Source organism: Ochotona princeps, chromosome 21 (genome assembly GCF_030435755.1).
Source record: "Ochotona princeps isolate mOchPri1 chromosome 21, mOchPri1.hap1, whole genome shotgun sequence".
Lineage (NCBI taxonomy): Eukaryota > Metazoa > Chordata > Mammalia > Lagomorpha > Ochotonidae > Ochotona > Ochotona princeps.
The window spans coordinates 14,770,202-14,791,547 of NC_080852.1; the positions used below are offsets into that span (position 1 = coordinate 14,770,202).

Below are 21,346 nucleotides of genomic sequence, written 5' to 3' on the forward strand. Positions count from 1 at the left end.
CCTGAGTACCTCTCACCCTCCCTAGCCCCCGGGGGTGGGGGGGACGGAGGCCCTGTCTCTACTGTGACTGCGCCGTTCAGACCCTGGCCAGGACCACCGTCCTGCGTGGTCAGCCCTGCGTGGTCAGCCCACCCTAGCCATGGCCCCTTCCTTTCATTTGCTCGGGTGCAGGGAGCCACGGAAGGGGAAGGAGCTCCAGGAAGACCTTGGTTTTCCAAATGTGCTTGGTAGTAAAACGTTTCCTCCAAGTACAACTAAAAGCCAGAGAGACAGAGATGTTCTCACTCCGTGGGCTGACCTGACCAAAAGAAGTCTCAGTAACCAGGTCACCGTTTAAGGTGTGCTCACCTTTTATTTATTTGGAAGACAGAATAACAGAGATACAGAGAAATTTTTCCATTCTCTGGTTCACTGCAGCCATTGGGCCTGTATCCAGGCAGAAGCTAGGAGCCAGGTGCCTTATCTGCCACATGGGGTCTGCAGGGCCCCCCCAAAACTTGGGCCGTCTGCTGTTGCAGTCCCAGGTGCGTTAGCAAGGAACTGAATCAAAAGGGAAGCAGCCAGTCTCAAACCAGTGCCCATGTCAGAGGTCAGCACCCAGGTGCCCACTGTGCCACAGTGCTCCGCTAACTCCCTTGAGTACAATGGAAAGAGCTCTCTGTATTTCTACCTAATAAAAGAAATTACGATTAAAACAAAAGACACCCCCCCACACACACACATACACTCAAGCCTATCTATGGCAGATATCTCCAGAGACCCCTGTGGGGTCCCTGGAACATAGGTATGTTTTTCTTGTATCTCGGGGGGTATTTTAAAAGGTTCATGTGTTATGAACTTAAAATATGTTGATCTTACTATAAAACAGTTTTGGAATCCACACATGAGAAGTCTTTTAAAAATTCATGGAAACGCACCTCATGAAAAAGCTATGCATGGATTTCAAGAAGTGTTTATGCCATGGCAAGCCTAGCTTTGCATCTCATGGTTTTATAAACTCTCTGAAGTGCCTCGCGCATACCACACTTAGAATTTTGTCTATTAGGCACAGTAAGAGATTAATAACTATAATATCTAATAGTAAAATGGAGCAGTTTTCGCAGTATATTGAAATGAAAGATAGATGCATGTGGCCTGCCCTTTCTTACGCAGAATGTCTTACTGTCCTGTCACCTCTGGTGCTGGGGTAGTGTGAGAGGACATAGTGCTGTGTGATGACATGAAGTTGGATGGTTGACCGAGGCACGGTGCTAACCATTAAGGGAACCTTCCTTGTGATCAGAGTGTTGACCTGCTACGTGACTGGGGAGGCAGGTGTCGTGTGAAAATCATGCTTTCTGTTACTTGCTTGCTGTGGCTTTTTTGAAATTCTGTCCTAAACATAAGTTTGAGTGCAGTCTTTATCAAGTGAACAGAATCCCAATTACGGTGATAGGGTGGTGTCGTAAAACCTGCATAGCTTTTCAATTTGACAATTTTGTAATTTCCCAGAAAATCGACTGTTGGAGAACCACACCTACAAAGGAAAGCTGACATTCACTGAGTGTGCCTTTCAGGCCAAGTGCTGTGCTAACCGCTTCATCTGCATGACCTCATTGACAGCAAACCTGTTAGGAGAGCTTCTTCCCATCTCTGATTCACAGGTGCAGCAGGGAAATTGAGACTCTGTATGTCTAAAATGCAGGCTAAGCCCCCAAGCAGCCTCTCTTTTGTTAACTTCTACACTGAGAAAACAGAGTTTGGGAAAAACGTTAAGATGGGATGAGAACTTTTTGATGGGTGAATATCCTGAAAGCTACCAGCCCTCTGCTTGGGTCTCTTGGGGAAAGTTACTGATTAGATCTGTTGTCTGACATCCAGTCCATTGGGTGGCGCTGTGGATCACCTCCAGTGCTAACATGATCTAAAACCAGGACCAAGTAGGGTGACAGAAACATCTCCCAGCTCAATCTCACAATCACAAGTGCAAATTGTTAAAAACAACAGAAGGCTTTTGTTGTTTAATTGATACAGCTTTTCTTGTTCCCTTCTATAAAAATTTTTTTTAAAAAGGAGAGTAGCTATTGTTTGCAAGGATCTTGGGTAGTGTGGTTCCGGGAATCATTCGTGCGCTTTGACCCAGTTCTGGCCATGTAGAATGCCCTGAAATGCAGGCATCTGATGTTCGTGTTCTTGCCAGTGGTGGAACCCATTCCACATGGGGTGCATAGGGGAGGGGGACAGGGCTGGTGATGTGATGGGACATGGCATGAACGCTCACCGGAGGTTTTCTTAGCATGAAAAAGCATTAGGAGGAGTCGTTAGCAGGGAAATCTCAATTGTGGTTGCAGTAGAAGAGTTCATTCATTGCTTTACCTAATTAATGTGTGCCGGGTGTTGCTCTGAGCCGTGCTCTGCTGTGGGTCCTGACTGCGTTCAGTCTTACCAAGGCATTGAGACCTTCCTGTCCTGAAGCCTGCATTCTAACAGGCAGATAACTGTTTTAAAAAAAAAATTCTTCCAATCACACAGTGTCATGAAGCAGGAAAGATTTCCAGGGAGGCAGCCCTTGTGCTCTGCCCGGAGTGTTTATTGGGCAGAAAGTGAGCCGACGCCAAGCACGCAGCTGTCTCTGCACATGGCTGTCTCTGGAGCCTGGCTTGCACATGGGCCCTGTGGTGTCAGGGGCAGTGGGGGCATGGAGCAAAGAATGGTACAGGTGAATCTGGGTGGGTGACCAGGCTCTGACTTCAGGTCAGGGGTGACAAGCATTTTCTGTAAAGATCTAGAAAGTAAAATAATTCTGGCTTTTAAGGACCAGGAGTCCAAACTAATGATAGTATATATAACCAGAGAGAAGAATTTGCAGGGATTTTTACAGATCAAATACAAAATAGTAACACTTCAGAGCACTTCTGTGATACAGGTCTAGCAATGAGAAGACTAGAGTGTTGGGGAAAGAAAACATTGTGCTTAATAAGCGTTCTCTGTTAACAAAGTTGATTAAAGATGTTTGCTGACCTGAACTGAGGATTCATGTATTTCATCATTCTAAATTTCTTTTTACATGGACAGATATTGCCAAACCATGTTATCTATCTATAACCATACAATTTTAATTAAACCTGCTCATGGCTTGGCAGGCACTTATATAATTCTATTAGAGCTTCCTCTCAATATTTGCCTCTTAGCTTGTCATTACACTACAGATGGGTCACATTGAGACAGAGATGGAAGGAGGCTCTTCCATTGCAGAATAGAAGATTCCAGATCTGAAACTTTCCTTGGCATGTGCATTAGAATCCAAAAAAAAAATGCAAGTTCAGAAAAACATATTTGCTACAAATATCTGTGGAGTAGAGATGATAGTATCTTTAACTTTTGAAAGTGTGGGAAGTATATAATGTGTATAAAATAGCAATTGTCCTCCCACCATACACATTTTCTTGCAAGTGATGTTTGAATTTGTAACTTTTTTTTTTAGTTCAATTCCTTAAAAGAAATATCTAAAACTGTTGTGATTGAGAGTGATTCTTACTCAGAAAAATCTTCCTTCTAAGCCTGAGATCCAAAATAAAAACCCATAAAACCTTGCTGTTGCCAAGCCAGCTACATACTATCTCACGGGACAAGTGAGCCGCTTGAGCTGCGGGGTCCGACAGAAATGTCATGGTTCTGATCGTGATTAGGATGAAGTTCATCAGCAACAACATATACGAGCTCCAGAAAACCCAGCAGATTCGAATGTTTTTCACAGAGTCCATATTAATGAATGATCCAGAGCATAGCAATAGGTTTCCAATGCCTGGAAGTTTCGCAAGCTTTGTGAAGTTGGTCCCTTCAGAACTTTTTCTAGTCCATATTTCTGTTTGCCCCCATCCATTCTCAACACGTCATAGAAGACGCCACTCAGTTTTGCAATAATTTCTCTCAGCCTCTTTGAAATATTCTCTCCAGGACTCGTTCCATGTAGAATAGCCATAGAAAAGTTGATTCTTGAGTCATGTCAGGACAGACTATGGCTCCCAGGTAAATGACAGATAATCATATCAGTACCCCCCGTACTATCAAGAGCCTGGTTTTTAATTGATGAGTGACTCCGAGAGGCCTTGACTTTTTGAACAATTGTCTTACCAGAATTTTTGGAGTATTTTCTTTGCGTTTGTTTCTTATGCTGTTGTAATTAAACAAGCCTTAATTAACACACCGTAGGTAAGCTATTTTCCTTTTTCTGCTAACAAAAGAACTACTTGGAAAGTTCATCATTTGGGGTTTTTTGGTGTGTGTGTGTGAAGGAATTGTGCTATAGTGAATTGTTCCATGTAAATTTTCTAAATATTTGTCTATTGCCCTGCTGAAACGTGGGGACACTTGGTGATGTTTCCTTTGGTGATGTTGGGGTATGCTCTGTTTTTTGGTGCCTCTGTGCTGTCATTGCTTTGTAACCACAGTGCTTTGTCATGTAAATGTGACGAGAGAAACTCACACCGTTCTACCTTAAAAGCGCAACATTAGAAGTCCATGTTCTTCTTGATATGTTCATAATGGCATACAGGCTGGTAATAAATAAATACAAATAATTTGACTGTACCTGCAGCACCCACAGTGCTATGAAGTTCAAAGTGAGTCACTTTGATTCTGTACTGAGCAGCTGTGGGAATCCCTGAGCGTGGTCATAACTGCTCAGTCCCATGGCAGCAGGAAGACCTTAGGCAAATGAATGAATATGGCCGGGGTCTCAGCACACTTCATCCACAGACATTCAAACTTGAATCCATGTAATTGTCGAGTGTTCTTCTTTACTTTTTCTCAACCACTGAGAAACGTGACAGCCTTTCTTGACTCAGGCCGACACAACAACAGAGTGGACTGGCGGTGTCCTTCAGGCCACAGTCTGCTATCCCGTGTTGAGAACTTGGTGGGTATGTTGAGCTAAACTTCTGAAGTACTGTGTACTGGGAGCAAAGTCAGTGCGAGCCCTGGAAGTGTGAGCCAAGCAGGTCATCTAAGGTGATGTCTCTTCTTGCAGGATGGTACCCGAGTCATAGGGAAATGTGGTGGTTACTGTGGAAAATGCACTCCGTCCTCTGGTACTGGCCTGGAGGTGCGAGTTCTATAGCTAAGGTAAGTGAGTTCTCTCACTCGCTCGCTGGCTTGCTCACGCTCATTTTCTCCTCTGACCCCAGGCTGAACAAATGCAAGTGGGTACGTTTCCTTCAGAGGGTTACTGTTCAGCATGTTGGAGCTGTCGCTATTCACCCTCCACCTTCTGCTTCCCGCGCGTCTGTCTTCACATGCCTGGAGCCACAGCTTCTCAACCCTTGCACACCGGGTCCCGTGAGACTCCTCTGCAATGTTTTTCTGAAATGATGCTTGCCAGACCCATCTTCAGTAGTCCTGCCTTGTTAAGTCTTCAGTATTTTTTTTTTTAAGATTTGCTTATTTGAAAGACAGAGTGTCAGATAAAGAGAGGAAGATGAGGAGGAACACAGAGTTACCATCCACTGGGTCACTTCCCAAATGTGTGTAAAAGCCAGGGCTGCTCCAGGTGTCGGGAACTCCACACAGGTCCCCCACATGGGCGGCTGGACCCCATCTACCTGGACCCCATCCGCTGCCTCTTAGGTACATTAGCAAGGAGTCTGGTTGGAAGTGGAGTTGGAACTCTGAGGAGGGAAGCGGGCATCCTAAGCAGGGGCTTAAGCCGATGTGCCACAATGCATGACCCCAAGGAGCTCTGTTCTGATACGGGTGACTCAGAGGTCTTACTGCCCAGGAGGAAGAGCGGAGGTAGTAGCAACAATAACAGCACTGGCATTCCTAGAGTTCTCACCACACTAAGTACTTTGTAGGCATTATTTTATCACATCCTCGTAGCAAAACTATGAGGTGGGGATTGCTATCCTAATGTTATAAGTGAGGAAGCTCAGGTTGGCAGAATTAAGATCTCAGTGAATTCTCTCAGCACCAGGGACTCAGGCATGCCTGTCCGGAAGCTAGTGTTCTCAGGCACTGTCGTGTGCCCAGCATTGCCACTCCCAGGGTAGTCTGCAGAGCTGCAGGATCAGCCTCACCAGGGAACTTGTTGGAAGTGCAGGACCTCTAGCCTCACCTGCATTTTAACCAAATCACCTGCATTTTAACCAAATTCATTGTGCAAGTGCTCCCTCTGCTGGGCACAACACAGAATTGAGCCCTGGGCTCAATTTCTATGATCCTGTTCTTCCAGCATCTGTTGCCTTGAAAGACTCCTTGTGATCCTAACCCAGGATTACCTCTTTGACATTTCTGTGTCAGTTAATGGAGTGATTAATTTAACATGCGGACTCCAAATTATGGCCTCAATTTAGGAGTACTGTTTTTGCAAAGAATAAAGGTAAAGTTCTTGTCTTAGATAACCAGGAACTGTTCAAGCAGTGTCCCAGCTTTGGGCATAGCTAGATCCAGGGGCTGACTCAGTCTGCAGTACTGTTTCCTTCTCCCTGCAGCAGCTCTGATCACCTCTCACACGGCCTCTCTCTCAGATACATCATTCTGCCTGCGCTGTGGACCCAGGCAGCTCTAGGATCCTAACACCATCACGGCTTCTGGTTGCAACACATAGTCATACCCTGCACCCATTTTGCTGTTTAGCCCTCATTGGGCCACATGTCCATTCTCTAAAGATTTATTTATTTCAAAAGCAGAGACAAAGGGATAAACAGAGATCCTCAATCCACCAGGACTGGACCGGGCTGAAGCCAGGATCCTGGAGACAGAAGCTCCATCCAGATCCCTCTGTGGGTGACAGGGGTTCAGACACTAGGACCTTCATATGCTGCCTACCCGGGGTGCATTAGCAAGGCACTGAACCAAAAGTAAAGTGTGGGGGCCCGGCAGGATAGCTTAGTGGTAAGTCCTCACCTTGCATCCACCAGGATCCCATATAGGCACCAGTTTTAATTCCAGCTGCTCCACTTCCTATCCGACTCGCTGCTTGTGGCCTGGGAAAGCAATAGAGGACAGCCCAAAGCCTTGGGACACTGTACCTGCATGGGAGACCCAGAAGAAGCTCCTGGCTCCTGGCTCCTGGCTCCTGGCTTTGGATTAGCTAGCTCCAGTCTTTGCGGCCACTTGTTGGATGAACCAGTGGCTGGACAGTGTTTCTCTTTCCTTATCTCTGCAAATCTGACTTTCTAATAATAAATAAATAAATAAATCTCTTTTTTAAAAAAAAAAAGTGAAGCATGGGACTCAGACCCAAACTCCAGTATGGGATACCTTCATTGCAAGCCAGAGCTTAACCCATTGCCCCACAACACAGCCCCACCCATCCACTTTTGAGACGTTTGCCACTTCCAGAGTACCGAGGTCATGGGTCCACCCAGTCACGTGATCGGTAGCTGCGGGGAAAGAACAGTTTCCAAAAGAAGGGGTTTCTTCTTAGAGAAGAAGAGGTGGTTCAACAGGTTAAGCTACCTACCGCCCGTAACATCAGGCATCCCATCCGGGCATTGGTTCGATCCTGACTGCCGTGCTTCTGAGCCAGCCCCTTTTGATGTGCCTGCCTGGGACGGGCAGTAGAGGACAGGCCGAGTGATTGGACCTCTGCCACCCACTTGCAAGACGTGGGTGAAACTCCAAGATCCTGGCTTCCCCATGTCTCATCCTTGGTGTTGCGACCATTTGGGCAGTGAATGGAAGATCTCTTTATTTTTCTGTCTCTCCTTTGCTAACTCCATCTGTCAAATAAATAAGTAAATCTTAAAACAAATGGGGAAAAGGAAGTGCTTTGGAAGGAGGCACACTCAGCAAAACTCCACTAGCGGTTCCCATTTTATGTGTACTTTATGTCTTCCATATTTAGTAAGATAAATTTCATCGGTGATAAAATTTACGAATGAGTGTATGCATACAATATTAATGTGGATGTATAAAGGAGACTAGAAGGATATTATCTGAGGAGTGAATATACTACCTCGGGTGAGGGATTTCAGATTTCTTCACTGTTTCTGAAGAAACAATGAAACTTCTGTGTTTCTCATAATATGCAAATACTACTTTTATAATTGAGGCAAAATTGTGTTAAGCATCTCTCTGTAAACATGTCTGACTTCCCTATGTTTGACATGTGACTTGTTGGTTTTCTTACAGGTGCTCATCAGAGGAAGCCATTATGGGATGGATGAAGGATCGTAATGCAATACCTCCACCTTACATGTGGGTGCCTGTGTGTGAGAGTTCTTGTACACGTGTGTGTGAGTGTGTGTGTATGTGTACATATGCATATATATATATAAAAATATAAATATAGACAGGTTGAGCATCCGTAAATCCAAAGTGTTCCCAGTTTGGCAACTTTCTGAGCAACCCACATGATGCCACAAATGGAAAATTCCACACTATGAGCTTTTCGTTGCAGAAATAAAGCCTACAAAAAGAGCGTAGAAAACCACCATCCAGTACCCGCCCAACATGAACGAGCTTTGTGTCTGACCTGAGTCAGCCAGCTATCTCATTAGCTATGCATGTGCAAAATTCCAAAGTCCAAAACATTTCTGCTTTTGGTCCCAAGTATTTCAGGAAAGGGATTCTCAACCTGTACATATATACACACACATATATATAATATATGTATATATGTGTGTATATATATGTGGAATATCCTAATGATGTAAAGTTTAATATTTATGTTTGAAATTATTTATTGTGATGTAATATTTTTGTACGTAAAATGATTCTATTATGACTGCCTTTGCATCGCTTGTACCCCTCGCGGTCAGATCACTGCATTTTTACGTACTCCACGCTCTATGCAGTACTGTGCGGCCGATTGCTCCTCCAGTGGAGCCCCACTCCCATGTACGCGGTCCTGTGACAAAAGTGATCCTTCCTCATCACGGTACACTGTTGTTTACTTTTTACCTGTAAATATTGTATTGTTACTTTTATAAAATGGTGATCTGTTTTTACAAACAACCCAGCCATCATCAAGGTGCTACGAGGGTCGTCGGATGGTATTTCTGACATTTTTAGGAACATTATCACTGGCTGCTGAGTAAGTTACTGGCATCATGGACTGTACCAACCAGTGATTTTTGCTAAGTATTCCGTTTCACGTAATCTCTGGGAAGCCAAACATGCTGCCTTGGTGCTACTATTCAAGTGCTCTTCAGACTCAGAACTGTAGACACTCTCAATAAAAGGAGTAGCAGGAGGAGGATTTCTGATGGACAGAATCATTTGCATGGAAGATGAAGTCCAGCCAGCGGAGCCGGCGCCGTGGCATTGCAGCCGTCCGCGGAGTGAACCGGTAGGGAGAAGGTTCTCTCTCTGCATGTGCCTCTTTCTCTAGCTCTGCCTTTTACATAAACAAATACATCTGAAAAAGGAAAAAAGAGCGAAAAGGGTAAGACCAGCTCTCCACCCTTATTTTCAGACCTTCCCCTGTTGGAAGACAGTCGGACTTCAGTCTTGTGTGGTTCACAAGCTTTGCTTCTGGCCACAGTGCCTGGATGCCCTGCTCTTACATGGGAAGGGGATGAGACTGGCTTTGTGACACAAAAGCTTCAGCTACCACCTGTCATGCCCATATCACATAGGAATTCCAGTTCAAGTCCCAGCTATTCTACTTCCAGTCCAGCTCCCTGCTAATGCACCTGGGAAAACCTCAGAAGATGGCCCAAGGGCTTGGGCCCCTGCCACCCACATGGGAATCCCAGCTGGAGTTCTGGGATCCTGGCTTCAGCCTTGGTTGTTGCAGCCATTTGGGGAACGTGCCAATGGATGGAAGATTTCTCTGTCTTTCTAATAGATAAATATATCTTGTTTAAAATGTAGAAACGATGGTCCTCCAGGCAGCTTCACGGCAGAGTGAAACCCTCTCATCATTTTGCCAAGATACTCTGATATGACATCCAGGTGTCCTAGTTGTAAGACAGAGAATGCACAGAATAGGAGTGGCTTTCATCAGCCCCTCCCCTGCAAACCTCAAGAACCTCAGAACCACCTTCAGAGTCATCGGGTCACCGTTGCATGAGAACACGGGCAGGTGCCATGACTTCTGTTCAAGCCCTCAGCTTTGTAACACCCTGCTCGTTTTCATGGCTGCTATTGTAATTGGCATTTGTGTGCAGAAATGAAATGTGGATTCCAGCACACCATGTCTTCTGATCTTCCATCAGTCCGCTTTTGCTTATTCACTTCCCACACGGGTGTGCCGAAGCCTTGTCTGCCTTTCCACCCTGAGTGGTGGGAAGCCATTGCCTGTGGCCCATGGAAGACACTTGGGCTCAGAGTCCCTGCCTCCTTCCAGAAACCAAAGAGCAAAAACCTGGTGCCGTTCTCCAAGCAAACTCCAGAGTGCTCCTAGAAAACTTACCCTTGGTGTATGAGTGTTATTCTCCATTACTAATACAATGAAAAAATATATTCTGAATAAATGCCATGACCACATCCAATCCATTTGTGTGTCACATGAGTTTTGAAGCTTTCGATCCAAATTGGAATAAGAATGGTTCTTGTTTTTGAAGTTGCCAGACCAAGAAACAATGCAGATTTCCTTAATTCTTCTATTCCTGTTGTCATGTTGGAGACGGGTAAGGAATGAGTAGCGTCCGTGTAGTTGGTCCCTTCATCATTCAAGTCAGTACAAGTGGTTCTTGGAGAAGTCAGGGAAATACATTTGATGTCTATGATAGGGAAAAAATAAGGAAACCAAGCAGGGAATTGCAGTGAGGGCTTGAGGCATCATTCTTCGTTGTATGTAGCCGTGGTTGCTACCCGGGAGATCTGTCACGCCCAGGAGTATCTAACAGCAACCTGTGGTAGTCAGAGATTGCCCCATGCCAGGCTCCTGAGTCACATTGTTTCCTGCCATTCTCCTAAGATTATATGGGTAAGGGGAAAGAGTCCCATGTATGCAAACAGCGTCCAGTTCCCACACACAGTGAAAGAGTCAGTCCCCATACCCTCGCTCTGACCGAATCATATGGCCCCCTCTGGCTGGGTCATCCTGCTGTGAAAGCTGGAATCATGTGCCCACCTCGAGTCATGTGATGGGCAGTCCAGTTAGCCACCAGATGATACCAAGAGAAAGAGGATGGTGTTGTCAGCCAAGGGTTTAGATGGAGACAGACCAAAGCATCAGCGTTCTGTTCGTTCTGTTTAGCCACAGTGTGCACAACACATCATTTCACATTCAGGCCCTGCGCGTGCAGCTGTGAGGTTTCTGGGTAAGGCCCGAGAGGCCACCCTGATCAGCTTTTGCTGCTGCGTTGACCATGGGCTACCTGGCAGCACAGCCAGATCCAGGCTTCAAGTCCAAGGTTACCTGCCACTGGGCTTGGTTTCTGGTGACATCGTTCTGCCTCCTGGGTTGTAGACTGTCACCTTCTAATGCATCCTCAGCTGGCCTTCCCTCTGTGGATTGGGCTGTGTCGGAGAGTGCAAGCAATTGACCCTTATGACTCCACCTGGCTTTATTGTGTAAAGATTTTGTCACCCAAGTTCGTCCTACATGATGGCATCATCCTTGAATTCAGAGGGACAGGGGCTGTAACACACATTTTTTAAGTTATTGTTTTCATAGTTTTGTGTATAACATCAACACAATTCCAATCAGAATTTCTAGAAGGCTGGTTTTTTTTGTTTGTTTGTTTGTTTGAGGTCAGGGAGAGGGTTGTGGGCAAGGAGAAGAAGGAATTGATACTATGTAAATTTATTGCATTCGGAAAAATGATTGTCTAAGAATTTCTGAGAAAATTTTCAAGAAGAATGGCTAAAGGAAGGTATGTAAGTATAAAAGACTAACACGTTAACATGACTGTAATCCAATATATGATATTGGCAAGAGAAAGACATACGGATTAGTGAGAAAAAAATGAACCCCAGAAGTAAAAGCTAATAGAGTTGGGAGCTTTATGTGCATTAAAGATGAGATTTTAAAAGTGACTGTGGCATAAGTGAACAGCCATGCCCAGTACCATGTGTCCATTCTCTAACATACCATTCACATCTGTCTCTCTCACCCTCCCGGTGCAGAGGTAGATAGGCTTCCCAGGCCTCAGAAGTGACTGCTGCACCTGGCACAGGAGGATACAGGCTCCTTCTGTGCTGCCGCCTGGCTCTCCTCAGACATACGGTCCTGACACAGCTCATATTCAATGAGTCTCTGGCTGGTTGTTTGAAAGAGAGACATGAAAGTTAAAGAAATGACTTTGTTTCACACCATGTTAGCTGTGACTTGACTGCAGAGCTACATGTAGCTGTTGGAGTTCTGGCATCAGCCTCGCCCAGCCCTGTTTGTTACAGTCATTTGAAAAGTGAACCAGCAGGTGGAAGGGCTCTCTCTTCTTTGTCTCTTCCTCTCTGTATGTCATCTTGCTTTTCAATAAAGAAATTAATCTTTACAGAAAAAAGAAGCAGGGTGAGGGTTGTCATGCATCTCTTGCATAGGTGCTAGAGCCATTTGGAAGGACTAGGTCCCCACAGCCTGCTCATCATCAGGGTCATTCCCTTTTACTGTAACACCTTGGTGGTGAGCGTTCAAATAGGAACCTTGTAGGAACAGAAACATGCAGACCACAGCAAACCAATTTCTTAAAACCAATAGAAGAAATATGGCAAGTTTGACCACCACCTGCGACTCCTGTGTCCTCTGTCTGAGTCCCATTCATGTCCCAGGTATTCTACTTCTGATCCAACTTTGTGCTTATGAATCCAGGGGGGTTGTGGATGCTGGGTCAAGGGATTGGGCATCTGCTACCCACATGGGGGACCCAAAGGAAGCCCAGGCTCCTAGCTCCAACCTGGGCCAGTTGTGGCGATAATGTGGAGTAAACCAGTAGATGAGAGACCTCTCTCCTGTCAGATAGATGAAAATAAAAGTGATTTTTTTGTAAGTCGATGATTGACAGATAAATATAGGTCTTTGACAGGTGGATGAATACATGGACAGGCTGATCTATCAATTAGTCTATTGCACAATTGATTCATCTGCCTGTCTCTATCTCCAAATAGCGTATTGTTTTGGTTTCTCTGGCAAAACCGGCCACTGACTGGCCCCGGATGTACCAAACAAGACCTTCCCTTGCACAGCCATACAGGCCACCAAGTGCTCTGAGACTCTGTGCTAACTGCTCCAGGCATGTCCTTCCACGGAACCCTCAGGGCAGCTTCCAAGGAGACTGCTGTTCGGATTCCTACTGTAAAGATGAGGACCTGGCAGGCGAGACTCTGATTGCCCCACTCCCAAACCTAGGCTCTGTAACCTCTCTGCTTAGGCAGGAGCCAAAAGCCACTGGGTCTGGGATGGTAAATTAGGGCTAGCCTTGCCTCACTCCTGACACATCCCATTCCAGCTCACTTCCTCACAAAAAGGAGAGAAAATGTAGGACGTGGCTTGACATGAGCCAGCAGAGAAAGAAAAACAGTCCCTTTGGAGCCTTTCCTGCAGTTGCTCAACCCTTTTCTGTATTAGATCCCAGTGGTTAAGAACCACCAGCCCTTGGGAGCTCCAGATAAAGTCGTTTTCCAGTTGCTTAGTTAGACTGGATCTGCTCTGCTCTGTGTGCCTTGACTTTCAGTCAGATGTAGGAATGCCTGCCTTGCTGTGGTTCAGGCCCTGCTGGAACTTTCCATCCAGACTGCTCAAGCAGGAGGCATGGATCTCGTTTGTTTCACCTCCATCTTGGGCCTGAAATAGAAAGCTCTTTGTCAAAGGCCAAAAGTCAAACTCTTCATGCCATAGCCAGCTGCTGCAGAGAGACATAAGGCTTTTAGAAGCCCGTTGTTGTCTGTCTCAAGTGAGGCTCATTTCCTGTGTCCCCCCCAGGTGCCAGTCACTTCAATAATCAAGTGTTAAAATCAATTGCTTGGCCAGTTTGGGCTAAGCCAAGGGTTGGCAAATCCATGCTTCTTGTGCAATTTATAAAATATTTTCTTTGTACTTGTCCTTGAACGCCCAAGTGGGACTAATGACTTTAACTGCCAGCCTGTGTGTTTCAAAGCGATTTCCCCATCAGGAAGCCATTGTCAGTTTCCCCAAACACTTAATTGCTATAGGATGTGAACAATTCTGAAAGGCCACACTTCCCTCCCTGGCGCAATCACTGTCCCGGATAGGGGCTGGTTTGCAGTAGCGATTGCCATTTCTGCGTCTTATGTGTGCAGAATCATATAGGAGTCTGTGTGTGTGTGTGTGTGTGTAACAAAAGGTTTCCTTGGTAATCACCACTGGCCCCCAAGAAATAGAGTCATCTTAGTGGCCACAAAGCCCCCAGGGTGCTCTAGGATGACTTAACATCCTGGAGGAGTAAAGTCCCCAGCAGCTTTGGCAGGGACCTGGTGGCCAAGAGCATGGCTTCTGCAGTTAGTTGGTTAGTTGCTTCTCTCTGGGACCTTACTGACCTGATTTGTCTTCCAGAGTAATTAATGCATGTGTCCCAAAGGGTCATTTAGGATCAAATAATACATAAGGGGGCATCAAAATATTCAGGAGAAAATAGAACAAAGAGATAAATATTTTTGTGCAACACATTTTGAAACCTGTGTTTGGAAGGAGTCTCGCCTCAATCCGTGGAGGACGCAGCATCATGGCCAAGTGGGTTAAACTGCTCCCTGCATCATCAACATCCCAATCGAAAGCCAGTTCGAGTCCCACCTTGCTCCACTTCAGCTCCAGCTCCCTGCTAATGCACTTGGAAAAGCCTTTGCTGCCCTTTGGGTGTGAAAGTAGCAGATGGAAGAGCTCTGTCTCCCTCTCTGTAACTCTGCTTTTCAAAGAAATAAATGCATCTTTTGAAAAAAGAGTAGGCCGGAGACCACAGCCTCAGCAACACGTGGGAGCTCTGTAAGAAACACAGATTTGAGCCCCAGCCTAGACCTGGGAGCCGGCGCTGCACTTCACAAGGTCCCCAGGTGACTCATCTACGTTTTAGTGTTTGAGCTGCTCTGGTCTAGATCCTGTTCTGTTCCACCTTCTCTCTCTCCAGCTCTAATCAACTCCTCCATTGTTGAGCCACAGGGCTTATCCCAGGATACAGCCTCGTCAGGTGCAGCCTGAACTGTTTTCCTAAGGGCTTATCTGCTCCTGCTCCTTGCCTGGGACTCTCCTTCTGTTGACAAATATGGAGTCCGAAATGTAAACCACCTTGGATCTCTTCCACAGAAGGCCAGCGTGTTGGGGTGAGTCTTTACATCTGCAGGTATCTGTGGACATATCTAATGCAAACAGTTGTCTTTCTTTTCCTGCGGTGTCCTTGTTTTGCTTTGGCCCGGCAAGCAGAGCGGGGCTGGGGGTTATTTTTAAAGCAGGAAGTATGCGCAGTATTTCTAAAACTCAGGCTGAAGTCACAGTCCACCAAACCCTAGGAGGAGTGGGAGGCAGACGGGCGGGGGGAGCTTGATACCAGCTTGTTTGGTTCCAAAAAAGCCTGGGCTTTGGAAGTAGTATAGTCATGGGCAGGAAAGTGCCATTAAGCCTTTTGTTCATTCACTCGGAACACGTGGGAGTGTTAGAGATCTTCAGCATACTGGAAAAGGAGACGAAACAAGTCCAAAAGTGACCGTGCATGGTTGTGTCAAGTAAAGGGTGTGACCATCTGAATACAGAGAGGGGCTTCAGTGAAGAGGCAGCAGTAGTGCCTTGGTGTGGCAGAGCATCCAGGAATTCAGAATCCCAGGAAGTCCCCAAGCTTTCAGCTGTGACTTTGGGCAGGATCTTTTTTTTTTTTTTTTTTAAAGATTTATTTTATTTTCATTACAAAGTCAGATATACTGAGAGGAGGAGAGAGAGAGAGGAAATGGAGCTGCCGGTATCAGAACCAGCGGCCATATGGGATCAAGGCGAGGACCTTAGCCACTAGGCCACGCCGCTGAGCCCTTGGGCAGGATCTTGATCTTGGGTGTCTTGAATCCTGTCGCTGGATTCTGACCTCCTAAGGCGGCTGAGTGCTCAGCCAAGAGTATTCACATTCACTCAACAGGGTTTCTCTGAGCGTCTTCCATGCGAAGCCCAGCCCTGAGCAATGAGAACAAGGCACACAGACACCTGTTTGGCGAGTCATGCATTCTAATGAGATGAACAATGTTTGAAGTCCTTAATGGTTGCAGTACACATCAAGGACTGTTAAGGATTATTCAAGTCAAGTGTTAAAAAGAAAGCGAGGGTTTCGGCTCAACTTACACATCTCTTGAGTCAAGGTGAGAAGCCAATGGTGATTCCATTTGCAAACTTAATTCCAGCACTAGTAAGCATTTAAAGCTGCCCTGATAAATTCTGTGTTTTCGACTGCATTTTTAAGTAGCTCATTTGTATTATTGACAAAGCTTCCCAGGTGCTTAGGTAATTTTTATAAATCTATGAAATTAAACTAATGAATATGGTGAGCCTAAAAGTGTCTTAAATGTATCTGTTGAACCATAATGAGATTTTTAAATTGAAATCCTTTGTCAAGATCAATTACTACTCAATGACATAATTTATACAGGTGTTATTTGGTTGACCTGTTTATTCTAGTACATCGGATGCATATACATATAATTGTGTGTTAAATATTTATATGTATAGGTATTTCATATATAAATTGTAACATGGATTTGACTTTCTTAAGCAGTTTTATAATTAGACACACATTTCCTGGAGGTCAAAATAGGGTACCCTTTAAGGGAGCCGTGATGACAAGCCCTTCATCCCAGGCTTGCTGAGTTTGAGGTCTGGAAGTGGCTGAAACGAAGTCCCTTCTCAGAAACAGAAAGGAATTGCTTCCATGCATGTCCCTTACATTCCTGACATTCCTGGCTCCTCTCCCAGATGGTCGTGATCGGTTCCGAAGCTTCTCCCATTCTGTGAGTACATCTGTCTGTTCCCAAGACAATGTTTACAGATTTCTGATTGAATCGTGTCCATGTCACTTGTGGCGTAAAATCGTTAATCTTGTGTTCAAGGCCAGCCTACCAATGAGAAATACAATTTGAATAAGAAGAAAAATGAAACAAGACAGAAGGACTGGGGAGTTCTGGGGCGGGAGGTGGGGGAAATGCTGGTTTACCAGGTGGCCAGAAGTGGCCGTGTGCTCCAAGTCTGAAAGGACAGGGCTGTGCCGCTCTCAGAGAGAGTAGTGTTCCAGGTAGAGAGCATGGGAGATGCAAAGGTCCTGGGGTAGGAATGGGTTGGCATTTTTGAAGGAAGATTTTAATTCTGTCATTGAAAAGAGGGAGGTAAGAGTTAAGCTTAGAGGTTTAGTGAATTAAGCTGCTGCCTATGACACTGGCATCCCACGTGGACACAAGTACTTGTCCAAGCTGCTCCACTTCCAGTGCAGCTCCCCCCACTGATGGCATGGGAAAACAGCAGAAAGTGACCCAGGCAGTCTGTTCCCATATTCATTTACCCATCCACCTTGCACAAGACCTCATCCTTGACATTGCAGCAATTGAGATAAGAATTGGAGACAGAGGGCCAAGGAAGGCCTCACAGCTTGGCTGGGGAAGCTGGTCAAAAGGCTTAGTTTCTCTCGGTCCTGTCAAGCGTGTTGCATTAGTTAATCCTTCCAGTTCTGGGAAACAACCATGAGTGTTATCATTAAGAGGCATGAGACTGCTAAGCGCCTGTCTGCATGTGCCCCATGGGCCAGCACAACCTTGGTGGCTCAGTTACCCATGTGACTTTGCAAGTGAAGGAACTCACACAGGTGGCCATAAAGTAGCACAGTCAGAACTCGCACCCAGGTCGGTCCCCAGGGGCAGCACCATCCGGTAACCCCTAGAGCATCCCAGGTGCACACAAGTCTATGCCTATTTCTAGTGCAGAGCTTGCCTAAATGGATTTAAAAAAATTTATTGCCACTTAAAAATACGAGGCAGATATTCTTTTTTTACTTTCATTTTACACTCTGCATATCTACATACATGCCTGGGGGTTGCTTAAAAGACAGTGGCCAGACTGAAAGGAACTGGGAACCTGATTCAAGTTTCCCTTGTGGACAGCAAGGGACCCAGTTCTTCAAACCATCACCACTGCATGCCAGGGTTTGCATTCGCAGGCAGCTGGAGTTGGGAGCTGGTTATCAAACCAATCAATCTAATGTGGGATGGGATTGTCATAAGCAGCATCTTAAGCACTAAGCCAAAAAGCCTGCCCTCCCGTCTTAATCTTTAAAAAGCTGTTGATCCCCAGCTTTGCAAATAGCTTTGTATGAGGTTCAGACCAAGAATCTGAAAGGCTTTTGGAGGCCTTGAGAGCAGCAGGAAGAACAGCATTGAGGAACAGAGGAGAACCCACTGAGGCTGAATGTAGCCCAAAGTACTGATGGAGTTGGGTCAGTCTGTGATCTTCAGGCCTCTGGGCAGACACTTTTTCCCTAACAGTGGGACTCTAGACTGGTTTCAAGTGTTGGGGGGCTAAAACAGATCATAATGATTTCTCTGTAGAATAGGACTGCTAAGGAACCTTGTTACCTTGTTGAGAAAAAAGAAACGCTGGTGGCTTGGGAAAGGGGGATTTGGAGAAGGGTGGATGGAATTTAGACTGAAGTGAAGTTAGGGAACAAAATGAAAATAAACATGAATGGGATTGAGGAGGGAGGAGAAGATAAAAATAATAATGTAATAAATAATTTTAAAATAATTCCACTTCACATCACATGTGTTTGTGCCATACACCATTCTGAGCACGTTACATACATGAGCTCACTGTATTGATGGAGAAACAATAATTTTCTGTCTTGACAGAGAAAGAATTTGAAGTCCAGAAAGAATAAATTCCCTGCCCCAGGTCCCACAGCAGGGTGGGGATGTGAAATCACAGAACCTGGAGTCTAACTCTTGCTTTCTAAACCAGTGGTCTTCAGCTAGAGGCAGCTGTGTCCTCAGAGGACATTGTAGCAATGTCTGGACACATTTTTCAATTGTCATAATAGGGGCCAAAGCATTTCTGGCATCTAGTAGGCAGAGGCCAAAGGTGCAGAAAAATATCGTGGACTGCACGACCCAGGCCCCACTCCCAGGACTTGCCCAAGTTGGAGTGCCAGCATTGAGGCACCATGCTGTGAGTCCCTGGTACACATCCTGATGAGGAGAGTGCCTAAACTTGTCTTTGACAATCAACTTACCAATACCAACTAGCAACACTAGTTCAGGGGAAATTGTGAACTGCTTTCTAAACACATCAAGTTAGGCTTGGCATGATAGTCTAGTGGCTAAGTCCTCACCTTGCATGCGCCAAGATCCCCTCTGGGCACCAGTCCTGGCTGCTCCACTTCTCACCAGCTCCCTGCTTGTGGCCTGGGAAAGCAGTACAGCAGGCAGTTGGCCAAGAGGTTGATTTGGGTGAAGCAGCCGTATCCCGTGTTGGAGGGCCTCACCTGATGGCGGCTGTGTGCTGATGGTGTGTGTCGAGTGGGTAACTCAAGGTGGGAGACCTGGGCTGCGCTCTTGGCTGTTGCAGGCATGTGGGGAGTGAACTGGTGGTTAGGAGCTGTCTGTCTCCATATGTTTCTCTCCCATGCAAAGAAAAAAAAATTTTTTTTCAAAAGACACCCAAGGGGATGAGCAAGGGGACTGTTGGATGCTCGCTTGGCTCTGTAACTCAGGAAAGTCTGCATTGCTTACAGAGTGTGCTTCTATTCCTGGTGACTGGATCCAGCCAAGTACCTCATTATTTTGTTTGTTTACATCCAACTCCCCTTCTAGAAGGGATGTAAAGCTGTTTACAAGGATAAGGAACAAACAGCAGACTGGTGCAAGTTAGAAGTGGCACAGCAGAGTGCACACTGGAAGGGTGGAGCCACAGGACAGAGCCAGAAACAAAGTTAGAATGGGTCCTGATTATAGGAGGTCTTCTAAAATCCATGCGAAATGTCTCTCACAGTTCACACACACCAAAAAATTTAAAACTATGCCTAGATAGCCAAAATATTGATACCAAAATAAACCTCTTTGATTCCACTTCCCCACAAACCTTTGGAAGTCTCCTTATGCTTCTAGCTATTATAAGATTGCTGTTATGGCATTAACAGACTCCTGTACCCACATTGTGCTAAGAGCCCTTCCCTCAGTTGAGGAGGTGAAGCCCTAATCCCAGCTCTGGACCACTCTGTGGCTGAAGAGGAAATAGAAGATGCTGACTCTGTGAGATTCTTGGCTTGTACATGGAGGATGGTGAATATTTGTAGCTGAATCCCTAGGAATTCACTTGCGAACAAGACACAAACCACCCCCTGCCCACTGAGATTCTTTCCAGTTGACGAAGCAAATCAAGAAGGCAAGCAATATTGATGCCTGCCTGTGTGTTTTGTTCTTTTAATCAGATTCTGTATTCAAATAATTTCCAGGTGTGGTTCCTGTTATAAACAAACCAACAAAATCAAGAAAGGAGGAGGATCCCATGGAGAAGGGGAGAAGTGAGCTGAGACCTGAAGGAGGTGGAGCTGACAGGCATGGGCCGGAGGAAAGCGCAGCCCGGGCAGTGGGCCTGATGCATGAGGAACGAGGTGAGATGAGGAAGACGGGCTAGGAAAATGGGGAACAGGACATAGTAGAGTTTGGGTTGCATCCTGAGTTCAATAGAGGGCTGTGGAAAACTTAAATGGTGAAGACTGACATATATCCATTCTGCTTTTCCACCCTATTAGTAGAAACCACCCAGTTGGCCTGGGCAGGTAGGTGGCTGCAGGAATTAGGACTGCTTTTTCCAGCCTCCTTTATAGAGGTGGTTATTTAGCTTCGGCCCTGGCAACTCCTAGGCAAGCTGAGTTGATCCATGCATCTCAGCTTGCCTCTTTGCAAAAAGGACACGTTCTCCTGACCCCCACCCAACAATTCTAGCTGCCACGTGGGCTGGAGATAAATGATTAGAATCTTGGCTCCATTTTGGACTTTGCTCTGTGGGCTTTGGCCATGAAAAGCAGGGTGACGTATCCCACTAGCTGGAGCTTGAACTCTAGGCACTGAAGACACTGTACCAAGTCTCAGGCTAAGTCAGGTGCTTCCAAAAGAGAGGAAAACACTTGTGTTGCTGAAGCAGCTGTTCGTGTTACTGAGCACACAGTAGGTCCACAGCCTGAGGTTCACACAGACCGACCTGTGTTGCTGTCATTTTGTGGAAAGAAATGCTTTGGTGTGGGGCTGGTCAGCATGGGAACATGGGGCAAAAGCTGAATCTGCCTGCCTGTTCCAGGAGCCTAGAGAAAGTTTAATGAGATCAGGAAAGAGCAGCTGAGACGTGGACCTATGGACATAGCCGTTTCTGATTGGTGGTGCCTGGCACTGGAGCTGGTCTGGATGGGTCTCAGGAAGAGCCCAGTGAGTGGGTGTCGTGACCTTTGGGACCGCTTGATTCCTCAAGCTCTCCAGCCCTGCTGCCCTACTCTCAATTCTCTGTTGCATG

General features: G+C 45.9%; 1 protein-coding gene across 1 annotated transcript in view; it reads left to right on the plus strand.

Moving 5' to 3' along the window:
- The window catches only part of ADAMTS9 (ADAM metallopeptidase with thrombospondin type 1 motif 9), a 156,191-nt gene extending 147,702 nt beyond the window's left edge, over window positions 1-8,489 (plus strand). Inside the window, exons 39-40 of the mRNA XM_058678475.1 lie at window positions 5,009-5,103; window positions 8,113-8,489. Coding sequence (XP_058534458.1) covers window positions 5,009-5,098 — 90 coding nt within the window. The 3' untranslated portion in view covers window positions 5,099-5,103; window positions 8,113-8,489. The remainder of the gene's footprint in view (window positions 1-5,008; window positions 5,104-8,112) is intronic.
- Window positions 8,490-21,346: the final 12,857 nt, after the last annotated feature.